Below are 24,565 nucleotides of genomic sequence, written 5' to 3' on the forward strand. Positions count from 1 at the left end.
TTCCGTCCCTTTGGGTGTCCACCGCCCGCGCCGATACCCGTCGGGCGCTACGGTTCTAGCTGTATTAGCGATGCTATATGTATGATAGTATTCGAGGTGTATTAGTGATAATATTCGACGATGTACGGACGCATGGAGATGATGTAGTTTTGCTTATAATTGAATGCATCCTAATTTGAATACTACTTTATTTTGTGATTTGATTTTGCTTATTGAATGCTCAAAGTGGAAAACTACTCCTACTTTGAATGCTAAAATTGGAGAGCACTATGCAAGGCGTATGCATATGATTAGTTGATAGCTTATAGGGTTTTTGTTTTCGCAGAAATCTAGGAGCCCCCGGCCCCTCCATCATCCCCGCCGTCGTCCCCGTCACCGCCCGCTCCGACATCGAGGTGAGACCAGCCAAATCCTCTTTTAGAAAGATAATTAAACGATATTTCGGGTTGACTTTAAGTCTGTCGAGTCTCCACCATATATGAGAGGACGAAGAATCCCGACTGTTGTCGTGGGGGTAGCTTCTCCTTCGTTCCCGTGTGCTAGACAATTTGGTGTAATGCACTCGAGAACGAAAGGAAGAGCTACCATCACCGACGGTCGCAAATGTCAGAGAGGAATCAGTGAGGGAGAGTTCCACCATATATATATGAGAGGACGAAGAATCCCGACTGTTGTCGTGGGGGTCGCTTCTCCTTTGTTCCTGTGTGCTAGACATTTTGGTGTAATGCACTCGGGGACAAATGGAGGAGCGACCATCACCAACGGTCGAATGTATACACCACGTGAGCTGAGAGTTTTCAAGAAAAGACTCGACAAACCGATAGTCAACCCGTGATGAATAATAATGATCTAACTTAGGTTTTTTAGTACATATATTTAATTGTAGACGTTTAATATTTGAATTATGAACATAGGAAATGTCGTACTCGGACGACGAAAGTCTTCCGGGGGAGTGCGACTGGTGCCACGACGACCGAGGTCGGTGCGACAGGCCTCACCTGGACGAAGATCGGCGCTTCAGTATTAAGCTGGAGGAGACCTTCGATGTTGAAACGGTACGCAATGACGACAAATGTTATTTTTTCGTAATTAAGCACGACTTCAACTATTTCAACGTGTACTTTTCATATTTTACAATTCGACTAGCTTATCCCATGCCATGCAAGACGCTACGTCTTGGAGAGGATGGGTTTTGGAGACCATGAAAGTATGGAAACAAAGAAAATTCACCTAAGGACCCATCATGATATAGATTTTGAAGTAAATCTGTATAATTCTGAGAGCGTAACCCATTTTGGTTGCAAAAATTGGGAAGCATTTTGCAAGATGTATGGTTTTGATGAGGGTATGCTTGTCACCATGGATCTTGGTGATCCTGACATCGAGCAAGACAATATGGACATTTGGGTCCTTGTTGATACGCCTCCAATTCTACCGCTACGTGAGTTTCTCAAACATAGTTATTAGCTAATTTATATTGTTCATTTCAAAATAGTTGACAGCTTATTTTCATTGACAGCTTATTTTGATTGTTCAAACAATGTGCGAAACATGGTAGACAGAACCTACTACACCGATGGCGCAGAGTTAACTTATAAGGAGAAAACTCATCTGATCGGATTTTGTACTGATCTTGAGAATTACAATATCTATTGTAAAACTCCTCCACATTATGGTCAATACGTGCCACTAGTGCACGTGTTGAACTACGGTAACTACTATGGAGATACCCTGGTAAGATTTCTTACTATTACGACATCCGTGCATCTTTTGCATACTTCTAAAACTAGTACATCATTGCTAACTATGAAGTTATTACTATGTTTTTCAACAGATAATCACATAGGATTGTGTGCCTCATTTGATGTAATGGTAGGCTTGATGTTTTGAACATACAACCAGGATATCCTACGAATCTCAACTGTCCATACCGGATTTCTAAAAGAAGTGGAGACATGAAAAATCAAAGAATGGAAAAAATGTATGGACAGTCGGAAGGAGGTTCTTGGAAGCAAAAGGAAGCGAAGCGCAAAAGTTGGAGACAGGATGATCTCCATTCTCCATAATGGAGAGTCGGGGTCTATATTGTTTTATGCTATTTTACCTTAAAGAGGATATTTAGGTCCTACCTAATACTGATGATCATGTGCTAAGAACAATTAAGTAGGGTTGGTTCGATGACTATGAAGATGATGACCGTATGACTTGTTATTAATAACGAGTAGAAGTTGTATGATGATGATTAGTAGGACTTGTTATTATGATGATGCATGATGCGGGCATGAACAGTTATAATATATCAGTGGGTGAAATGAACATGGATTGGAATGAAGTGAAGGCAACAAGCATGTGGTGCATGTCGAAAGTAGTACTAATCCAAACTTGATCAAGTTAGGATTAATATTACTTTCAACATGCACCACATGTTGCCTTCACTTTAATCTAAGCCATGTTTAGGCAAAGCAGTAGCGTTGGTAAATCAAGCACGGAAATAAGATAGGACAGTTCTCTCTGTTAGCTAGCTTACACACCCTAAATTACCCCCTAAACCCTCCCCCCTTTCAAAAAAAACAAAAAACCCAGCCACTGAAATGCTGACGCATGGATGCCTTTTGGTCCCGGTTGGTGTCACCAACCGGGACCAAAGGCCCTCCTGCCTGGGCTGACCGCAGCGGCCACGTGGAGGCCCATCTGTCCCGGTTCGTGTAAGAACCGGGACTAAAGGGCTAGGGCATTAGTAACGACCCTTTAGTCCCGGTTCAACAATCGGGACAAAAGGCCCTTACCAACCGGGACAGATGGCCCTTTTTCTACTAGTGTTCCCTCCGTAAACTAATATAAGAACGTTTAGAATACTAAAGTAGTGATCTAAACGCTCTTATATTGAAACACCAAGAATAAAACTTAGTAGGGATAAACAGGACTTAAAACAAACTAAAATAGAAAAAGAAATTTGTATTTATCAGGCAAGTCACACTTTGGCAGTGTATAGCTTGTAAGCTATAGATTATATCTTAGTGTGCGTGTATGTTAGTGTTGTTAGTGTTGAAGTTTGAGTGTGCGTGTATGTTAGTGTTGAAGTTTGAGTATTTGACAAAAAGCTACAACTATCAGGGTTTCAATCCTACAGATTTACTGTTTTCATAATATCAACAAAAAACTACCAAATGAAGCTAATTTTTTGGCAAAAAAAACTACCAAGTGAGCTTGATGACCATTTTGCCAATTTTAAACGCATAAAAAATGACAAGCAGGACCCATTTGTCGGGGCTGACATGGCCGCAAAGTCAACTCCATTTATTTTGATCATTAAGTTGACCGTTATTATAGGTGGGGGCACATCAACCTTCTTCTTTCTCCTACTACTCTCTCTCCTTGGCATTTCAACAAACACCTTCTGTGCATGGGACGGAAGCAGGTGAGCTTCACCATTGCGCTGGGCGTCGAGTCGGTGGGACCAGTCCACAGCTGAGGCCACCGGCGAGGTGCGGCTGCTGGTCACGACGGATCCCGAGCGGCTCTTCAAGGCCACAGGCAAGAAGGGCTCAGGGTCGTCGTGCAGCGCCGCCAAGGTGTCCGGCTCCAAGTTGAGATACAGAGCACCGCAGAGAGATGAACAGCGTAGGGAGCGTCGGCGCCACCAAGATCAGCCTGCGGCTGCAGTACTATGTACTGCTGGCCGGGGTGGGCGCCGTCCTGCTCATCGCCTGCCTCAACTACATGCCCGCCGCGGAGGTTGAGCCAGCGCTCGACGGGCTCCCCTCCAGCACACGACCATGACAGAGCAGTGGAGCGTGCGGACGCGTCGCTCAGCTGCGAGTCACTATGAGAGCGTTTTTAGTCACTGTGAGAAATGCTACTGGCTTGTCCTTAGCACAATTAAGAATTGGGTCACTTGCTACACCTTGCTAGTTTTGTTACTTTCTACCTTGTTACAATTTATCTTCCTATCAAAACTATATTACAGACTCGCAGTGAAATTTGCTAAAAACCAATTATCAATTACTTTTGCTCCTGTTGGATCGACACTCTCACTTATCGAAAGAACCTTATACTTGTGGGTCATCAGTCACAAACACTTCAACAGCCTCAGAAGGCTGACGCGACAGGGCATGGTCCGCGGGGTTGCCACTGATTAAACACACCGAGTCAGTCTGCGATGCTTGAGGGCCAAAGCTTGAGGGCCAAAACAATCCCATGGCTTTGTTTGGGATGAACAAGGGAGCAAGGCGTACTGGCCGTTCGATCCCATCAGCAAGCGTGTTTATGTCTCCTGCGACGTCGTGTTTATTAGGAATATGCAACTTATCTCTATTGAAGGCCCAAGGATTATCTACCACCGATGGTAGTTACCATCACTTCAGTTCTGTATGTTGTATGTAGTATCTATCAAATCAGAGAGTATATACGCGTAGTATGTAGTATATAAAAATGTTTAGGTAGTATATATACTATTTTTTGGTATTATGTACCGTATTTTGAGTATGTTTCTTTTTATGTACAAATATGTATGTATTTCACAAATATAATAAAAACCATGGGTCAACTTGCAATTTTTTCATGTAACTCACTTTGGAGTATATTATATATAGTATATGAACATACTTAAAATGATAAAGTAAAAGGGCTCTGCTAAAAATCAGTCGACTGATTTTTAGTGAAGTCTCAGTCGATTTGTTGACCCTTAGATCTTTGTGTTGCTTTAGGATCTGTGCAACCCTGTTGTTTCCTGTATATCAGCCCACATATGGAACGAACTGGGTGGGCCTGTTTTTTTGTCTATGTTTTTTTCGTCGGGGCAGGCTTCAGGTGGTGGGCTGGGCGGAGGTCCTTTTTGTTTGTGTGTTGGGCTTTATTTTGCCGGTTGTTCTACAAGGTTTAGGTCTGTTTAGGTCTTTTTGTTAGTGCTCGTGTTGCCTGGGGACAGGAGCGATTAATAGGGCTGTTCGCTTTGGTTTGGTTCCTATTTTCTTTTTGTTTTTTCTTCATTTTCTATTGCTATTATTATTTAAAAAAAATATTGTCACTTGTTTACACATATATCGTTTGCACACAATTGCATGTACATCGAATCACATGCAATTACATGTTTTATTGTCAGTGTCTATATGCAACTTTTTTTCCAAAAATATTATCGCCGACACGCCCATCGACCACACATGGTTTCATGCACATCGGCCACACACAATTGTATGTGTGTCATTGGCGTGTAACTTATCTTTTTTCCTTCTCAAAAAAATTTGTCACCGGCCAACTAGACTTTATTTTTGGTTTGAGTTTTTTTTAACTTTGTTTGTGGTTCGAGTAGAGACCAGTAGGGGACAGTTGCATGTTCGACACTAGGAATGCAATTGCAAGTGTCGCACCCGACCGCAACTCCATGTCTTCTAGCCCGGCCACAACTGGAAGTTTTTGTTCTGTTGGAAGGGGAGCTGGTAGAAGGGGTGGGCCAGTTGCAAGCCCGACAACATCGCCACAGCTGCAAGTGTCACACCTGACCGCAACTGCATGTCCCCTAACATGGTTGCAACTGGACCTTTGTTTTGTCGGAGGGGGCGGCGAGAGTGGGGGCGGGCCGGTTGCATGTCCGACACTCGGAATGCGACTGCAAGTGTCACACCCAATCGCAACTGCATGTCTTCTAGCCCGACTGCAACTGTACTTTTTTGTTCTGTTAGAGGGGGCGCCGGTAGAGAGGGCGGGCCAGTTGCAAGCCCGACAACATCCCTGCAACTGCAAGCGCCGGACTCGATCGCAACTGCATGTCCCCAAACATGGTTGCAATTGGACGTTTGTTTTGTCGGAGGGGGCGCCGGGAGAGGGGGCGGGCCAGTTGCATGTCTGACACTAGGAATGCAACTGCAAACGTCGCACCCGACCGCAACTGCATGTCTTGTAACCCGACCGCAACTCGACTTTTTTGTTCTGTCAGAGGGGGCGGGTCAATTGCAAGCCCGACAACAGCCCTGCAACTGCAAGTGTCGCACCCGACCGCAACTGCATGTCTTGTAACCCGACCGCAACTGGTCTTTTTTGTTCTGTCGGAGGGAGTGGGCCAGTTGCAAGCTCGACAACATCCCTGCAACTGCAAGCGCCGCACCCGGCCGCAACTAAATGTCCCCGAACATGGTTTCCAATTGGACCTTTGTTTTGTCGGAGGGGAGGCGGGAGAGGGGGCAGGCTAGTTGCATGTCCGACACTAGGAATGCAACTGCAAGTGTCGCACCCGATCGCAACTGCATGTCTTGTAACCCGACCGCAACTGGACTTTTTGTTCTGTCGGAAGGAGCGGGCCAGTTGCAAGCCCGACAACAGCCCCGCAACTACAAGCGTCGCATCCGGCCGCAACTGCATGTTCCCCAACATGGTTGCAACTGGACCTTTGTTTTGTCGAAGAGGGCGGCAGGAGAGGGGGCGGGCCACTTGCATGTTCAATACTAGGCATGCAACTGCAAGTGTCGCACCCGACCGCAACTGCATGTCTTCTAGCCGGACCGCAACTGGACTTTTTTGTTCTGTCGGAGGGGGCGCCGGTAGAGGGGGCGGGCCAGTTGCAAGCCCGACAACATCCCTGCAACTGCAAGTGTCACACCCGACCGCAACTGCATGTCTATCACTACTTCTATTTTTCTACTTTTAATTTTGTTTTTGTTTTTGTAGGTTTTTTTATCTATTCTAAATAGTGTTTTTTTTTCAAACATGCCACCCAGTTGCACGTCGCCCCGTGTGCGACCGCATATATTGTAGTCCACATGCAATTTGAAGCGACATTAGCCGGGGTATAACTAGGGTGCGGGCGGGGCGGGGAGCTGAGTGCTTGGGCGGCCCGGTTTACTTTTCTTTATTAATTTCTCTACCATTTGTTTTCCTTTCTATTTTTATTTTTCCGTTTTGGATTTGTGTTATTTTCCTTTTCTAAATGGTGGTGTTTTGGACTTTTTTTGGGAAAAATGTTGCCACTCGATTAGCACATGCGTGGTCCGTACACAGTTGCATGTACTCCGGCCATGCGCAATTGCACGTCCACTGTCCATGTGCAACTTAACTTTCTTTTTCTTTTTAAAAAAGTAGTGCCAATGTGGTTATACACATGTCAGTAGCATGTCCGTCTACCACGTGCAATTTGCATGCCTGTCATTTCTAGTTTTAAGGAACTAGAGAAAAAAGACTTGAACAGAAAAAAAAAAGAGAGAGAACACAACATCAACACGCACAAGCTGCACGAACAGCTAATCTTACCTCAGCCGATGCACGACAACCTGAAAAACATTAATGATGCATGAACAGTTAATTGACAGAGATAAAAGGCCAGCCCAAACCAGTGAAGCCCATCACAGAAAACAGCTGACAAAGGACAACCGAGCCCACAAACAAGCCCAACAAGCAAACATCACAAACCAGCGGTCAGAAACTACGATGAAGCAGAACGATATGTACAAGATGACGTCATTCGACTGAGACTTAGACGGACCTAAAGTAAAATATATACTACCACATGGTAGTATATGAGACATGTGGGGTAACTACCCCTAGGTGGTAGGATGAATTTCCCTATATATATTACACAAGACTTGAGGTGCAAGGAAAGTAAACATAGACTAATAAGGACTCCTGGAGCAATATTAATACTTCCTAACACCTCCTCTATGCAATAGCATTGCATTTGAAGAAGTGTAACACTAGAAAAAAGTGATAATCCAAATCCATGTCTTGAGAGTGTCGTCATAGCATGAAGAGTTTTCAAAACCCGTCGAGTCAAGCCAAAGGAGATGACGAAGAGTTGGCACATCAGAGAAAGACACCAGTAGAAGATATAGAAGATGAGTTGTCGAAATAAGATGGCACATCAAGAGAATAAAGCATTGCGTAGAAAATCATAGCCCATGGCAACCGACGACGAAAGAAGCTCGACGGCTAAGGACAATGGGCTTAGATCGAGAATGCAAAATGAATCCAGAAAATCGTATAGAAGACAACAACGGCAAGTAGGCCACAAAAGATGTATAGTAAGGATCAGGACCAGGAAAGACTGACGGACAAAGCTATGGTGGACTCGCAGGGCATGAGAAACATAAAATTCAACGGATTTGATGGACGCAGCTGAAACTTTAGAAAACTAGAAGCTAAAAAGCACACATTAGACTAGATGCGATGGCAGCGGAAGAGCACGCAACACCGAAGGAAGGTGCATGTGTGAGATGAAGTCGACAAAACAACCATCGTCGGTAATTACCAAACAGAGTGAATCAGCAGCCAGCTAACGAGCCAACCGCATGAGAATGCCCAGCAAAGCAAGGCGACAGCAGCAAGAAAACTTGCGTGCTACCAACAAGAAGTAGCCAACAGCCGAACGAATCAAGCCAAGCCAAGCAGCATGGCAACCCACCACCAACAGCCAATCGAACAGATCGATCATCGGGCGAACGTGTGAGCCTTGAGGATTGAGCGGAGGAGCAGCTGCGCATGGAAGAGCACTCATGGACGCAGCCTTCGGGGCCAGCGGCACAGCTCGACCTGGACAACACAATCCTAATCTGCATGATGTGGCTTCAAGTTGAATCGATCTGAGTAGCGACCTAGAGCAGCGGGAGACGGAATGAGCAGCAGCCAGATTCGTAGGTGCAGACCGAAAAAAAATCGATCGTGATCAAGAGAGAACTCGATCGATAGAGAGAGGACGAGTTGTGGTGTCTGGAGGGGACCTAAACCTAGGCTCTGATACCATGTTAGGAATATGCAACTTATCTCTATTGAAGGCCAAGGGACATATATATTACACAAGACTTGAGGTGCAAAAAAAGTAAACATGGACTAATAAGAACTCCTAGACCAATACTAATACTTTCAAACAGTGTTGACAAGGCACGAGCATGGGATTGGGAAGAGGAAGGAGCCACGCTGGCAGGTATTAACTTCACAATCGAGCCTATGTCCATTCTCACCGGTGGATAATCCCCTTGAGCACGCTCTCCGTCACCAACGAGCAGCGCTCGAACGCCTGCCACAGCAGCCAAAACGGCTACATGGCAGCGAATCCTGATGGAGACGCAGGCGGCAGCAGCGGGGCAGCGGCGGCTGAAAACGCTGCCACGACAACCATGGCAGCCAATTCACCCTCGGCGTCAAGGGTTATCATGGCAGCAAAATCGATTCTTGTGGCTGCCAAATCTGCTACCATGGCAGCGGAAAAGGCGCCCTCCGCAGCTGCACCGATGATGACCAGAGTGCTCGTGTTGGTTGGCTCGAGAAAGAGCTAGCTTTGAGAAAAAGTTGACTAAATCTCCTTTTGAGATTGTGTTCACTACTTGTTTTTTCCTACTATACAGGGCGGGTCTTCAGACAGAAGGAGACACTAAGAAGATGTGAGGTGGTACCCAGGCGATCCGTGAAGGGACGATGACTCTGATGAAGACTTGCGAAGCTGCCAGGAGGACGATTGGACACGCCTAAAGATGGAGGGACGGCTGGGAGATGTTGATTCCTTCGATCGCGCTGGTCATATGTAGCTGTGTGTGGGATCTCCCGAGTCTTATATTCCCCTCGACTTTGGTCCATTTTGTAGCTGGTTGCGACTTTCGTTTGGCTTCCTGTTTTGTAATAGGAATAGCTGTATTATGTTTTGGTGTTACCAAGTTTTAGTCCCATAGTATCCATTTCGATGTCGAGCCGTTACAGTGGGTTTCCTGGTAATGCGTCGAACTTGCTCTCTTTCTTTCCCTCCTCCTGTCTGTCTCGAACTGATGTATTTCCGTTCTAATAATAGGAAGGGGGTCAGCCCGGTTCGGAAAAAAAATTCGTCTCCAACACCTGACCAAGATATGCAATCAAACAATACTTGTCATTGAAATGGATGTATCTAGATGTATTTTAGTTTTAGATACTTCCCAAGCGACCCAAGACGCTCGCCGCTGTTGCCGCCGGCAGATCACAAGGCCGAAGGAGGTTGGTGGTGGCGCCTTGGGACTTACATCGGTTGACCGATGCTTGTCACTTGGCCGCAGGTGGTTCGTCCGATCGATGCGAGGGGGCAATTTTCGTCCTGACCATGGCGGCACCGTCCGGCCACTCGAGCCGCAGATTGCAGTGGCCATTCAAGGGTCTTCATGAGAGTTTTTTCTTAGGATCCACTGGTTGTTGCCAGCAGCTCGCACTGGCGAGGTTGTGTGATGTAACCGGAAGGCTCCATTGGGAGTTTCGGTGGCTCTCAATCTGGCCAGTTTGCATTCAGCGGTGAGATAAATTCTATGGATGACGGCTTGACGCAGAGGAGATGGTTGTGCAGCGGCAAGCCATGCCGGCATGTAAAGACTGTGCCTCACTTTTAGCTGCTGGGATCGCGGAAAGTGGTGGCGACAACATGATGACTTTGATTTGGTGGTGCTTCTTGAGTACCCGGTCTCGAGTTCCGGGGTGAAAACCCTAGGTCTGACCTGAATTGGTTATACCTGGCGATGGCGATGTTTTTGCGTCGTTACCTTGATGAAGGCATTGCTCGGATGTGCTCGGACTTGTTCTTCAGGGTGAAAACCTAGAGTCTGACCTTTGTTGGTCGGGTCCAGTGACGGCGACGTTTAAGCGTCGTTTCCTTCCTGAAGGCGTTGCTGTTGAAGAAACTTTCTCGTTGCGCTTGTTCTGTCAAGAGATGGTTGGTGCGGATATGGTCGTTGATGTAGTTTATCAACCGTTGTTTTGATCGTTTCAGAGTGTTTTTTCTTTTTCTTTTCCCTCGCTTAGGCATAGCTTGAGTCTTGTATGACTTTGCTCTTTGCTGGCGTTTTTTTTCCTCTTTTGTGTGTGTTGGTGTTGGCTGTGTGCATCCTGGTTATGCAGAGGCCGGGTGTGTGCTCAATGTGTTTGTATCCCCTTGATGCTTCATTTTGAGTTAATAAAATCCACCCTTTGTCGAAAAAGATACATCTATTTTCACCCATTTTGATGACAAGTATTTCCGGACGGAGGGAGTACATCACAAGTCGTTGCATTGCAGTCGTGATTAGAACCAAAAGTTAAGGTTAATAATGGCTTGCAGCCTATCACTTGCTCTGGGAGTGTCTTTGGAAATTTGGAAGGAGGCTGCGACATGGCAGGGACGCAGAGCGCTGAACCCGACCAACTGGGACAATGCTGGCAGTACAAAAACAATGGTTCAAGGCATAATTCGTCAGGCAGCCCCAGGCCAGGAGAGAAAAGCCATAAAATCAATAATCATCCTAATCACTTGGGAAATATGGCAGGAAAGGAACAGCTGCACTTTCAGGGGGGAAATCGCCTGTCCTGCTGAAGTCGTCAGCAAGATTCGAGCAAATTTAGGGTTTTGGCGCCTGGCAGGGACAAAAAATGTTTTGCGCACCCCTTGGGTATTGCCCCTAGGGCTTGTTCTATTTTCTGTTTTTCTTCACCCATATGATCACTTGATCAAACCTTGTTTTCCGCTCCCTCCTAATCAATGAACGCCAGCAGCATGCCGGATCTTTCAAAAAAATAATGGCTTGCAGCAGGGTGTGTGTGACCTGGTCAGGGTCAGCAAGTCCTCAAAGTTCAGTCTTGGATCACCCCATCCATCTGAAAGCCAAGGACCATGACCAACATGCAGCAAGGCACAGACAGTACATTCATTCCAAGTCTTCATCTAGCTAGCTGTGCAAGAGCTAACCATGAATTTCTTGCCACTAGTTAATCGCCCCGTGTTGACTGCGAGAGCTAACAGCAACGCACAGCTGCATCATGCGTGCGTGCTCGAACTTGTATCGATTATATTACGTAGCAAACCTCGGCCTGGGCCTGGATCGGGTGACCACACGCAACTGATCATACAAGAAGATGCCAACCGGCGCCAAATTTAAAACAGAGTGCTTCGGTTCCAATGCATACCCTAACCTATGCTGACAGCAAAGTTATATAGTTAATGAACCAAACAGGGAAGCATCACTCACCGGATATTCTTCCGATCCCGATTCCATTCCGTCCACCATCTCAAGAACACATTATGTAATCAGTTCAGCAACACTGTTACTTGCTGCTAGTCAGGCCCAAGGTCATTGCATTGCATTGCCTTTCTGGTTAGCAGCAGTTAAGGTTACAGCTGAGCTGACCGAACGGAAACGTTGACCTCGTCACGCCCAGCATGGTCTTGAGATCACTGGCTGGGATCATTATTTCAAAGATGAGAAGCTAGTACGTTGACCGTTGACCGGCCACAAAGATACCGTTGGTATATTCCAGCTGGCCAGCTGTGCAAGAGCAAGCCTGCCATGCATTCCCTGCCATTAACTGCTCTCTGTTGACTGAAGGAGATAGCAGGGCTGCTGAAAGAGATGGCCCGTGGCTAAGCAGGCCAGGAAGCTTCTCAGAAGCAGCTGTCGCCGATCTCCGGCCTCACGTTGAAGGGGTGATATCTTCTCCGCCGAAAATTCTGAATGACATCTACGATGGACGTCGACTGAATTTGCCGGTTGGAGAACGACCTTGAAGCTCCGGGACCAACTTCTTGTTTGTTTCTGCATCACATCTACAGAAAAGTTGACCCCCGGGCTGAGAGCGCAAGAGAAAGCAGCCATTTGTTTGCTCCTCCTTGCTCCCATCTGCCTTGTCGCCTTGGCTGCCAACACCAACAACAACAAACTCAAAGGCTAAGGGTATGCACTTTTTCACTTTTGTTTTCTCTTCTCTTGGGAGATTGCATATGCACTTTTTCACTTATCTTCTCTGCACTCTGAGAGGTTGCTAGCTGGTTCTTCTCTTCTCTGGTGGTAGCTAACTGTTGGTGGTTCCACATGGCCATGGTCAGCAGAGCCCGCGCTTCTCTCCCTTCGCCGTCATCGTCACCATTGCCGGCCTTCTCCCCTCGGTCGCCGCAGTCCGAGGTGGTGGAGAGGATGTTCACGCGTGGAGGGAGCGGGCGGTCGTCGTCGTCCAGTGCCAGCGGGGCTAACAGGAGCGCCAGCCTCAGAGAGATCGACGAAGAGGCCGCCATCTTGCACGATGCTGATGATGATGACGGCGGAGGGAAGCTGTATGTCGCCGTCGGTAAGGACATCAAAGACAGCAGATCCAACCTCGTCTGGGCAGCTCGGAACCTCTTCGCCGGTGATCCCAAGCTTGTCCTGCTGCATGTCCACCAGCCTGCCGACAGAATCATGATAGGTAAAAGGGTCCGGCTTCGCTTCAGTATGAATTTTTTCATCCCATCTGCATCAACTTGACCACGGAGAAGGATCATGGCTAGTAGTCTGATTTTCTTGTTATTTCTGTCAGCACTCCAGTCGTTTCAGAAGTATATTTTGCGTATCTATGGGGGAAAAACACACCTTGATCTTACTGGATTTGATCCCCATCTCCATTTTCTTTTCCATCCCCTGTTTCGCAAGAGAATCTGCTGAGACGATACAAATGAAATTAGCAGCAAGCAGTAGTCTTCTGTTGTTCGATGTTGCTGTCAGACCGTTTCAGAAAGCACTCCCCTGTTTTCAGTAGGCACTGCAAATACTTGTTCAGTAACCTATGCTGATTCAACTCTAATGTTGCCGGCGCAGGATTATGCAAGGTTCCAGCAAGCCAGGTCGAGGAAAAGGAGCTCAAAGCATACAGAAAGATTGAGAAGGAGGAGATGAACACACTTTTAAACCAGTACCTCAATTTCTGCAGAGTTTCTCTCAAGGTCAGTTGACTAATTCAGGAAAGGCTACATGGATTCTGAAATCATATTCACTTGCGGTTTCTTGTTATATGTCATCTGTACGAAATAAAAAGTAGCAAATTTACAGATGCAAGCTGAAACGCTGGTGATCGAGAAGAACAGTCCTGCAAATGGGATTATTGAGCTCATTGATCAGAATCGCATTACAAAGCTTGTTATGGGAACATCTTCCTTCTCAGTGTATGTGCAGATGCAATATTCCAACTTTGTAACGAGGTTTCATGAAAAAATATATTGCAATTATTTCCAACTGCACTGTTTTCATAGAGCACAGCACCATGAGTTATGTAATTAGACGCTCGAATCCTGTATATGTAAATTTCTTATTTCTCTTTTATGGGTCCGCTGTTCTAACAAGTGGCGATAAGGAAGGGGGCAGAACAATTTAGTCAATACTTCACTTAAAACTCCAAATAACAAATAACTATGCCTTTACTAGTTATCATCTCTCCCTCCGTCAAAAGTCTAAAGTAGAAATAATCCAAGTTGTTTATGTTGATTATGAATCTTCCATGAACAGGAAGAGGAAAGTACCAAAATCAAAAGTTGCAGCCAGTGTGCATCTGCAGGCCAAACCATATTGCCAGATCTTCTATATTTGCAAAGAGGCTCTTGGTTGCTCTAGGTATGAGCATCATGCATCCCTAAGTCAACATAAGGCAAATACTACACAGAATTTGGAAATTTCAGCTCAAGCAACTACTCAAAATTATATCTATCCTGACAAACAAAATGGTGCCATGTTTCTTATCATTTTTCAGGGAGGCCACTGAGCTTTGTGCAAAAGTAGAGTCACCCCGAAGTAGCTTTGCAAGCACTATCTCAGATCAACCTGAGTTAACTCCAAGATCCCTATCACTGCCACCAGGGCATCCAGGTCTTTTAGGCGCTACAGGCCAACAACCCTTTCCACGGCGGTCCAACTCAGTCAGTTATCCCTTGTCTGGATTGATAGCAGACAGTGTAGAAAACATGTCAGCTGCAAGGCGGCAGTCAATTGATAGTCTCTTAGGCTCTACAGATCAACAGGCCCTACCACGACGGTCCAACTCAGTTAGTTATTCCTTGTCTGGATCGATAGCGGGCAGTGTAGAAATCATGTCACCTGCAAGGCGGCAGTCGATTGATATGACACCAACAGGTTCCTCTCCGAGTTCCAGCCAGCAAAGCACTGGTGGGTCCTCATTGGGTCTGAGGGATTTGGACAGTATGGATGGTTCACCGGTGCCTGCTTCAGTTGCAAGCTCTGAAGAACATCAGCACTCTACGGTAAGCTATATTGGACTGAGCTGAGTTCTCTAAGCATAGCCACACCTGTTTTTTGAATTACAATAATTTTACGGCTATGTGTACCCTATGGGTGCAGAGGCCCGGAGAACTATCCCTCCATTATTTAAACAAACAAACTTATTAAACATAACAATTACTATGTAATGTTAGAACTACGTTTAAAGTGGCTTTGGTCCTAGCACAAGTGTAGAGGGAAATGGTTGACAGCAGAATGTCTTCATGGCTGTAGCAACTCTCAACCAGTAGTGTCGCTACTGTTTGCCACTGGCACTATGGAAAAAATCACTTTGTTAAATAAAATCTTACTGCTATTGCTCTGTCATCTAAATTTTGGTTGATCAACCAAGGTCTACTGTTTTGGTCTCAGTTGTAATACTTATTAGATAATGTTGTCATGCTTACTGAATGCAAAGCAAACATAATGTTTTACAGGTGGAAATACATGAAATGTTTGAGCAACTGCACCGAGTTCGCAATCAGCTAGAGCGCTCGAAAAAGGAAGCATCTGAGGGCCGGCAGAAAGCCGAGAGGGACTTGTTTGAGTCTTCTATGATGGTATGTTATTTCTTATTGACAGATACCTTTAGTTACACACTATTGTTGTTTAATGTACTGTATTTTCCCAACCTTTCTTCTCTGAATACATGGAATTTATATTACATGTATCTCTCAAGTAAGCGAACTGTTTTCTTGCAGTTCAAAGCACGGGAGAGTTCACTCCGCAAAGAAAAAAAGGAGGTAGAGGAAAGGCTAACAAAAGAAAAGGCTGACCTTGAAAAAGAGCACTTCCATGTATGCAACGAGCTGCAGAAGGCAAATGAGCAGAGAGCAGAATTGGAGAGCAAGCTTCTCCAGACAAATGCCCTAATGGAAGAGCTCCAACAGTTGCAAGTGGAGCTGCAGCGTGAGAAAGACCATGCTGTTAAAGAAGCTGAAGAAATGCGCCAAACAAATGGTAACAGTGTATTTGGCTCTACTAGTGCTGTTGCCCTAACAGAATTCAGCTACACAGAGATAGAAGAAGCGACCGACAACTTTGATGACTCCAAAAAGATTGGCAGTGGTGGGTGTGGAACCGTCTACAAGGGATTTCTCCGTCATACTACCGTAGCCATAAAGAAATTCAACCGTGAAGGCACAACAGGAGATAAAGAGTTCAATGACGAGGTAATTTTCATCATTAAGAGTAAAACGTGCTGTCAGATGAGAATAAGTAAAACAGGTAAAACGGTGCATCTAAATATGTGATTTTCCAATATATTACAGGTAGAAACACTTTCTAGGATGAGGCATCCAAACCTTGTCACTCTGATAGGAGTGTGCAGGGAGGCCAAAGCGTTGGTCTTCGAATTCCTGTCGAACGGAAGCCTAGAGGACTGCCTGCAGGGCGAGCACCAAAGAGAGCCGCTCTCATGGCGAATGCGCATCAGAATCGCTGCCGACATCTGCACGGGACTTATCTTTCTCCACTCCAACAAACCAAAAGGCATTGCCCATGGCGATCTGAAGCCTGACAATGTCCTTCTTGACAATAGCTTTGTTTGCAAACTGGCAGACTTTGGAATCTCTCGTCCCTTGGATCTAACAAACACCACCGTCACCCCTTACCACCGAACAAACCAAATTAAAGGCACAATGGGATACATGGATCCAGGATACATCGCCTCAGGGGAGATCACAGCTCAGTATGACGTCTACTCCTTTGGTGTAGTTCTGATGCGGTTGCTAACTGGCAAGAGCCCCCTAGGCCTTCCGAATGAGGTGGAGGCAGCCTTGAGCAATGACATGTTGCAAGATATAATTGATACTTCTGCAGGGGAATGGCCAACTGAATACACTGAAGAGTTGGCAAGATTAGCACTCAGATGTTGCCGGTATGAACGGAAGGAACGGCCTAATCTTGCAAATGAAGCCTGGGGTATCCTGCAAGCTATGATGAACTGTCCAGACGATAAATGCAAGCCACCAACGTTTTTCATCTGTCCAATGACACAGGTCAGTTAACAGCTTTCTTATCTTTACAATTCAATCGTTACAGTAGTTAATATCAACTATGATGTAATGATGTTTTATTTGCTTTGAAGTAAGGTGGTCAGCATTGTCACCTTTAGTTTGCTAATCTTGCATCTTTGTAACATTTTCAGGAGATCATGAGGGATCCACACATTGCTGCCGATGGATTCACATATGAAGGTGAGGCCATCAAGGACTGGCTTCAAAGGGGGCATAAAATGTCCCCCATGACCTACCTCAGCTTCACACACCATGAGTTAATGCCGAACAATGCCCTTCGTTTTGCAATTCAAGAATGGCAAATGCAACAGCAACCGTGATTTTTTAACCTTCCATGGTTTGCAAGTGTGTATAGTCTGTGTAGAGAATTTATTTTCCCCCACTTTAGCAGTTAGCGCTTTCTCAATGTTTGGGCCCAAGGCCGAGAAGTGATGTACATGTTTTCGGTCTCATGTGTTTGGGATGAACTGACATGGCATGTAACTCTCCAGGAGAGAGTAGCTATTTTTAGGTTCATTGAAAAGTGATGTCATGTGTATGACCATTTTAATTCCCTCTCAGTTATGCAAAGTTGGGAGTTAAATCAAATCAGCATGGTCCCAAAACAATTTACAGTAAATGAGCAATCAGATAAATCAGAGCACAGACGGCTTATAATAATGTGATTACCCATAAATTAGCTATGCACGTTCCATTCTTACTGCATATACAGGCATGAGTTGATAATTCAAGGTAAGCTGCCATCATTTTTCAGGAGATAATAGGTACATTATTATCGGTACTACTCGTGCCAGGTCGGCGGAAACTTCATAGGCAAAGTCATTTAGCTGGTCTTACTCACCTAGTACAATTTAGCCCCAATCCACTAGCGCTAACTTTGTAAGGAAGAGCGTATTGTTTTCGTAGAAGGAAGGCAAAGAAAGATTAAGAACGAACGGCTTCCAACAGAAGATTAGGAACTTGCATGCCAAACAGCCACTTAAGGGTCTACTGTAAGATACCTATCTATCTTCCTTGAGCTGAGCGAGAACATTGGCTGGGCATTCGAACAAACAGGTGGTGCGCAACCAGAAGCTGACCACGAAACCAGAGGAGAGGAGCAGAGAAGAAGACTTACAGAGGAGGGAAGCAGAGAGGAGTTTAATTAGCAGCTATACGGAGCAGAGAGGTCTTGTATAAGTCATTCAGTCGTCCATGAGAAAGGCAAGCACTGTTGAGCAGGTAGCTCCTGCCATGTCGATGCCATGCCATGCCATGGAAATTGCAGTGGCACTGTTGGGCAATTCCTTACTCTGCGCAAGAAAATCACCATCAGTCACATCATATTTTATACAGCTTCTTGATTAGTTTTGTCACAAACAATACAATACAAAACTGCAGAACAGATTAAACAAGGAGCAACAAGTCAAGCCGGCCTGGCCTGGCAGCAGGTGTGAGTGTGTACAGCTACTGGCCTGCTACATACACTATGCACAATCAGCATGGAATGAGTCGGAGAAAGATGAGAGAATTACTAGTATAGAATGGTGTGGATGGAAGAAGCAAGTATAAAAATGCAGAGGAGCCAAGCGCAGGGGACAAGTCCAAAGCTGGCCTGGCTGAGAACGCCAAGAGAGAAACGAGAGACCAGCTACCTATCTATCCGCCATGGACGCGGCCTGCGACTCGCCGGAGCCGGAGCAGTCCTCCTCCGAGTCTGGCGAGAAGATGAAGAAGGTGTACGTGGCGGTGGGGGCCGGGGCCGACTCCAAGGCCATGGTGCTGTGGGCGCTGCACAAGTTCCCCAGAGACTCCGGCGCCGCCTCCTTGGTGCTGCTCCATGTCTACCCCCAACCCAAGCTCATCCCCATCAGTACGAGCATCTCCCCTGCCCCTGGAGTCTCTTTTCCTTTTCCCCCTTCTTACTGGAATCACAACTACTGTCTCCACCGTCAAAAAAAATATATGTTCCCTTTGTGCAACAAAATCATTAAATCAACCTGATGATTTTTGGTCCCTCCATTTCTTTCTGTAAATCATACTTATAACTCACTGCGGTAAATATTTGGCTAGCATTTTTTCGATCGTCATCATGCAATTTACGGGGCGTAAAAATCAGTGTCATTCAGCTTTGTATCACAAAAATATCTACTTATGATTGCGACTTTGTATAACACAAGCTAGGCACATATTGATATAGTGATGATCAATCAAAGTCTTCTCTTAACAAATCAAAATACGCTCTACATTAATTTCGCAACGGAGCGAGTAGTAAACCATGGATGCAAAAATTTATTTGTCCAATGATGTTCACAGTGGGTGCCAGGATCCCTGCTAGCCAGGTGCAAGAGCAGGAGCTGATTGCATACAAGAAGATGGAGCTACAAACAATCAGTGACACTCTGGATCAACACCTGCTATTATGTGCACAGGAAAAGGTTGAGTTCAAACATGCCATTGCCAGCTCCAAGAATGCCAAGAAAACTAGTCTATGCAATCAGCTTCAAACATGTCGACATTGACACATGTATCTGCTGCGCAGGTACAAGCTGAGAAGCTGGTGGTGGAATCAGAGGATGTAGCAGAGGGACTGGTGCAGCTCATCGCCATGCATCATGTCACTGCTCTTGTCATGGGGGCAGCAGCTGATAAGCATTACACAAAGTATGTATGTGGGCAAACTTCTGACTGATCCTTTCAGTACTTGATGGATGATCACCATCTATAATTAATTAAACACTTCATGATTGATCACGAATGCTGTGTTGCCACACACACAAAAAAACTGATTCCATGTTCAAGAGTTCAGGGAAATGAGAGCTCTCAAGTCCAAGAAAGCGCGGGCTGTGGAACAGCGGGCGGATCCTTCCTGCAAAATATGGTACATTTGCAAAGGAACGCTCGTTTACCGTAGGTATGGTTCGGTTGGTCGACTGCAGATGATCTTCAGTTTTGTTCATAGGATTGATTACATTGTAGCTGAACTCCAGCCTGCATTTGACATGTTTCCCTCCCTCTCTGCTTTCTCCACACTAGGAATGCCGTGCCCCTTGGCCATGAAGCAACGCCGGAAGGTACGCAAGAGTCTGCTGCTCAACAGTTTTCAGTGGATAGGTCGACTAGCTTGTCGGAGACGTGGTGTGTTTCAAGCACATGGCTACACAAACCACACGCCAGGCTGCAGATGGAAAGGACAAGTCCGTGCGGATCAGACGATAATGGAAAGGTAAACACAGTCCATGACGATAATAGATGAACAGTACAGCATGCTATTTTATCTAGCAGGCCACCAGTTTGTACTTGAAATCCAATTTTACTCCAACTTCTAGAACTCACACTGTGTCTTAACAGCAGTAGATTGAAGATGGTTAAACATTCAAGAATATCTTGACTGAAGTTTTTACCTTATCCAAACCAGGAAATTGTCAAAGAATTTGACGAGGCTGACATAAAATTCCAGCATATGCTCAGGGAGTTGGAGAGTGTAAAAAAGCAAGCTTATGAAGAAAAACACGGTCGTGAGAAAGCAGAACAAGATTTATTTCAGGCTTTCCAAAAAGTAAGAATGTCTTAATTTGCTTTTTTTCAGTAATATCGAGTATGCTGATAGAAGGATAGGCCTGGCACAGTAGTGAAGTACTCTCCACTTGTGCCAAGAGGTCCTGGGTTCAATGCGGCCTCTCTGCATTGCACTGTGCAGGGGGTAAGGCTTGCCTCGTACAATCCTTCCCCAGACCTCACCTGCTGTGGGAGCTTCTAGCACTCGGTCTGTACTTATCGAGTATATTGATGTTGATCATTGTTTCGATTTTATGGATATATGCCAGTGAGAGCATTATTTGGAAGAAGCTCTTGCTACTGTGCTTGTGAAGCACTTTCAGAAACTTTACCATCAATAATAAATTTGTAAACAATATGGAGCAATGGTTCTGATAGCTGCCAGCTAATTTTTTTAACAAATACTTTCTCACATTTAGCTTGTCTAACAGGCACGAGTCTCCGAGAATATGTACTTAGGAGAAGTGAAGCAAAAGAATGAAATCGAGGAAAAGTTGGCAACAGTAATGGAGGAAATTGAGAGTCTCACAGAAACAACTGATGGACTTTGTGCAAAGCTTCAAGAGGAACGCAAGAAAAGATCAGCCCTGGAGAAAAGAACTGCCCATTCTGACCGTATCATCAAGGATTTGCTGTTGCAGCGCGACAAGGCTGTAAGAGAGGTAGAAGCACTACATGCAAAGAAAGGAGAGTCCAGTGCAACAGCAGAGGGGACGATGCACATCACGGAGTTGTCCAGCTCAGAGATTAAGGATGCAACCAACAACTTTGACCACTCACTGAAGATTGGAGAAAGTGTTTATGGAAGCGTGTACAAGGGATTTCTTCGGCACACAAATGTAGCCATAAAGAAGTTGAATCTCGAAAGCACACAGCCAGAGTCACAGTCACAGTCGCAGTTCAATCAAGAGGTTGAATTCTTGCTTCAAGTTAATTATTTGCTTTCTTTCATCTCAACTAAACTGGTATTTTGCTGGTTCAAATAAATGACTGTGTTGCAGACAGTTAAGTTGTTCATGATGCCTCCTTTGCAGATAGAGATACTCAGTAGGGTGCGACATCCAAACCTGGTCACTCTTATTGGAGCTTGCAAGGACGCTCAAGCTCTTGTCTACGAATACATGCCGAATGGAAGCTTGGATGACCGCCTGGCTTGCAAGGACAATTCTAAACCTCTTAGTTGGCAGCTGCGCACCCGCATCATTTCCCATGTTTGCTCGGCACTCATCTTCCTCCATTCAAATAAACCCCATAGCATTGTCCACAGTGACCTGAAAGCATCTAACATTCTTCTAGATGGAAATAATGTAGCAAAGCTCAGTGGTTTTGGCGTGTGCCGAATGATCACTGATGAGTTCAGGGACACAACCACTCTATATAGGCATACCCACCCAAAGGGATCTTTTGTGTACATTGATCCTGAATATGTTATGACTGGTGATCTAACACCGCTATCTGACGTATACTCTTTCGGAATCGTGCTCCTGCGCCTCTTGACTGGAAGACCAGGATTCGGGCTGTTGAGAGATGTGCAACGGGCTGTGGAAAAGGGTTGCTTGGGAGCAATATTGGATTCATCTGCTGGGGGCTGGCCAGCTATGCAAGCTGAGCAATTGGCTCGGGTAGGTCTGAAATGTTGCGAGATCAGAAGAAAAAACCGTCCAGACCTGCAAAAGGAGGTTTGGACTGTAATTGAACCAATGTTGAAGCCTGCTTCCATTATGTTGTGTTCCTTGTCATTCAAATCAGTATCAGAAGACCTTGGTGGTGTGCCACCCTACTTCATCTGTCCAATACTACAGGTGAGTCATACATTTTGCTTGGTGAATATCTTTTTCTTCTACTGTCTATTTTAATATTTTAAAGCATGGAGGGATATCTTTAAAATATACTAAGCATGTTTGATTAGCCTTAAATTCCCTCTGAATTGTTCTTTCCAGTTATCATTCTTAGTAATCTTAGACAAGCTCAGTCGATTTCTTGCATAGAAAGCATTTGTCATTTCAGGTTGTTTCACCTTCACATTTCTACGGTGCAGGATGTCATGAGGGAGCCTCTAATTGCTGCAGATGGCTTTACCTATGAAGCCGAAGCTATAAGGGAGTGGATTGACAGTGGCCACCATACATCACCCATGACAAATCTTGAGCTACTCCACCGTGATCTTTTGCCAAACCATGCCCTCCGTTCTGCAATCCAAGAATGGCTGCAGACAGATGCACAATAAATGTTATTTTTATCATCATGGAACTTACAAATGAACTAATACTATGTCCTTAACTTCTTTACACAAAACAATAGGTGCATACCTTACGAATAAGTAAAAATATACACATCATTATTGTTTTGCTTTTCAGCAAAATTTTGTATCTAAAATATAATAGACTTGGAGCTCCATCAGCAGCATGCCAGTGTTTGTACATGGATCTGTACAGTCAAAACTGTCTTGGTGATAATATTGCTGTCACATGCTACATGGGTACTGCACTATGTTTTTTTTCACTGCTTGATCAACAATCGGCGTGTTGTGGTACTAGCATCTGAATGCTGATCGAGAATGGAAAGTACGGAAGCATATCTGAACGGAACTATCAGTTCAGAATGTCGCTAGTTACAACCATTCATTTTACGTTGTCATCTTATATGTGTTCACATGTTCCATAAGTCTAATTTCCATCCAACCTGTATATTCTGAATGTCTGGAACAATCAACACTAACTGCTGAGAAGGTAAATGGGGTAGCAATGAGATAACAATAACTTCATCAGTACGCCTGTTTCTGTTGTCATCTTGTTAATACCAAAAATACATTGAGATGGACAAAACCATCTTTGAAAGATGTGTGCTGTGCGCAAATTTTGCCAAAGTTTCTTACCTATGCAGATCACTCAGCAAGTTATTCTCAACAAGATGTGTGGTGTGCACAAAGTTGCCAAAGTTTCTTACCTATGCAGATAGCTCAGCAAATTCGTCTCGACAAGCACTTCCCTCCAAATGAGTCAAATGGAGCCTCCAATGCATGCAAGCTGCAACCCCAATCTTCGCATATTCTAGTTATCATGCTGGTATATGCTGTTGACAGCTTGACAGGAGATGTCTTGATGTGCATTAACATACTGACAGCTTGACAGCAAGAATTATGTGAGATGCATTAACATATTGACAGCTTGACAGCAAGAATTATGTGAGATGATGCATTAACATATTGACAGCTTGACAGCAAGAATTATGTGAGAGTACCTCCTGGGAAAGAACAATGCTACCAAGTGCCAAGTATCTAATTATATATGATCTATTCTGGACAATTTTTTCGCATCGTGAAAGTAACCATCTATTTGGAACTGCCGGCCAAGTGAGATGGGATGGCCTGTAAATGATCGCCACCTAACGGGACAACTTCATTGCTAAGCATCAAAAGTCAGTCATGGAGGATATTCATGTTTAGAAGCGACTTGGTAGTAGTAGAAACTTCGCGGAAATGCCAGGGTTCCCATCAGGATTACGTAGATAACTCACAGTTATACTTGCTAAAAAATGAGCGGAAGCTGATGAAGCTATCATTTCTTATAGAAAAATCCCTGACTAGAGAAGATAATAAGACGATTAATTAAGTTCTACATAATCAATGACAAAATATAGAATGTATTGGTATTATCTCCACGCCAGCAAACATTCATGCAACATGTTTTATTTTCGTTTTAACCAACCAGTTGGTCTATCCACGCCTTTTGAAGTATGCAGGACTCAATTTTCTGCCACCAAAATACAATAAAGTTATTATCAGTTTGGTTTTCCTTTTCTGTAAACTGGAATGGCTACTACAAGGGTTAACCGATGTTTCCTAAATGGAACAGGATTTTTTTTTTAATTGGGAAACACTTGGGACCCGAAGTCAGACATTGACTTGATGATGCGCTCACTGCTGCTAGATACAATCAGACAATAACCAAATCCAAGGCCACTCTTTAAAACCATCACCAGTCTACTCTCCCATTTGGGCCTTCTAAAACTGACACTACCTGGGAAAGA

At 44.9% G+C, this 24,565-nt stretch overlaps 2 protein-coding genes and 1 long non-coding RNA gene across 3 annotated transcripts; 2 read left to right on the top strand and 1 right to left on the bottom strand.

The window, feature by feature from the left end:
- Positions 1-12,773: 12,773 nt before the first annotated feature.
- On the top strand, positions 12,774-17,587 carry LOC123122128 (U-box domain-containing protein 33). The gene is made up of 9 exons (XM_044542272.1): positions 12,774-13,143; positions 13,533-13,657; positions 13,764-13,876; positions 14,217-14,321; positions 14,458-14,965; positions 15,419-15,541; positions 15,683-16,153; positions 16,253-16,981; positions 17,131-17,587. The coding sequence occupies exons 1-9, from the start codon at positions 12,774-12,776 to the stop codon at positions 17,317-17,319; spliced, it is 2,733 nt and encodes a 910-aa protein (XP_044398207.1). The 3' UTR covers positions 17,320-17,587.
- Positions 16,738-18,866, bottom strand: LOC123122130 (uncharacterized). Its single transcript, XR_006460074.1, has 3 exons — positions 18,634-18,866; positions 18,117-18,291; positions 16,738-16,965 (listed from the first exon to the last, which is right to left on the bottom strand). It is a non-coding gene; the product is annotated as an uncharacterized lncRNA (long non-coding RNA).
- On the top strand, positions 18,564-23,028 carry LOC123122129 (U-box domain-containing protein 33). Its single transcript, XM_044542274.1, has 7 exons — positions 18,564-18,851; positions 19,295-19,416; positions 19,521-19,646; positions 20,397-20,537; positions 20,968-21,447; positions 21,571-22,338; positions 22,575-23,028. The coding sequence occupies exons 1-7, from the start codon at positions 18,647-18,649 to the stop codon at positions 22,761-22,763; spliced, it is 2,031 nt and encodes a 676-aa protein (XP_044398209.1). The 5' UTR covers positions 18,564-18,646; the 3' UTR covers positions 22,764-23,028.
- Positions 23,029-24,565: the final 1,537 nt, after the last annotated feature.

The sequence above is a fragment of the Triticum aestivum genome, chromosome 5D, assembly GCF_018294505.1.
Source record: "Triticum aestivum cultivar Chinese Spring chromosome 5D, IWGSC CS RefSeq v2.1, whole genome shotgun sequence".
NCBI classification, from domain to species: domain Eukaryota; kingdom Viridiplantae; phylum Streptophyta; class Magnoliopsida; order Poales; family Poaceae; genus Triticum; species Triticum aestivum.

What these genes read in the sequence shown, in the direction of transcription:
- LOC123122129 (XM_044542274.1), top strand. Translation starts at nt 18,647, where the DNA reads ATGGACGCGGCCTGCGACTCGCCGGAGCCGGAGCAGTCCTCCTCCGAG. An exon ending in ACCCAAGCTCATCCCCATCA is followed by an intron (nt 18,852 to 19,294) that starts GTACGAGCATCT and finishes TGATGTTCACAG; the next exon opens with TGGGTGCCAGGATCCCTGCT. An exon ending in TATTTCAGGCTTTCCAAAAA is followed by an intron (nt 20,538 to 20,967) that starts GTAAGAATGTCT and finishes CTTGTCTAACAG; the next exon opens with GCACGAGTCTCCGAGAATAT.
- LOC123122128 (XM_044542272.1), top strand. Translation starts at nt 12,774, where the DNA reads ATGGCCATGGTCAGCAGAGCCCGCGCTTCTCTCCCTTCGCCGTCATCG. An exon ending in TGCCGACAGAATCATGATAG is followed by an intron (nt 13,144 to 13,532) that starts GTAAAAGGGTCC and finishes TTGCCGGCGCAG; the next exon opens with GATTATGCAAGGTTCCAGCA. An exon ending in TCATCTGTCCAATGACACAG is followed by an intron (nt 16,982 to 17,130) that starts GTCAGTTAACAG and finishes TAACATTTTCAG; the next exon opens with GAGATCATGAGGGATCCACA.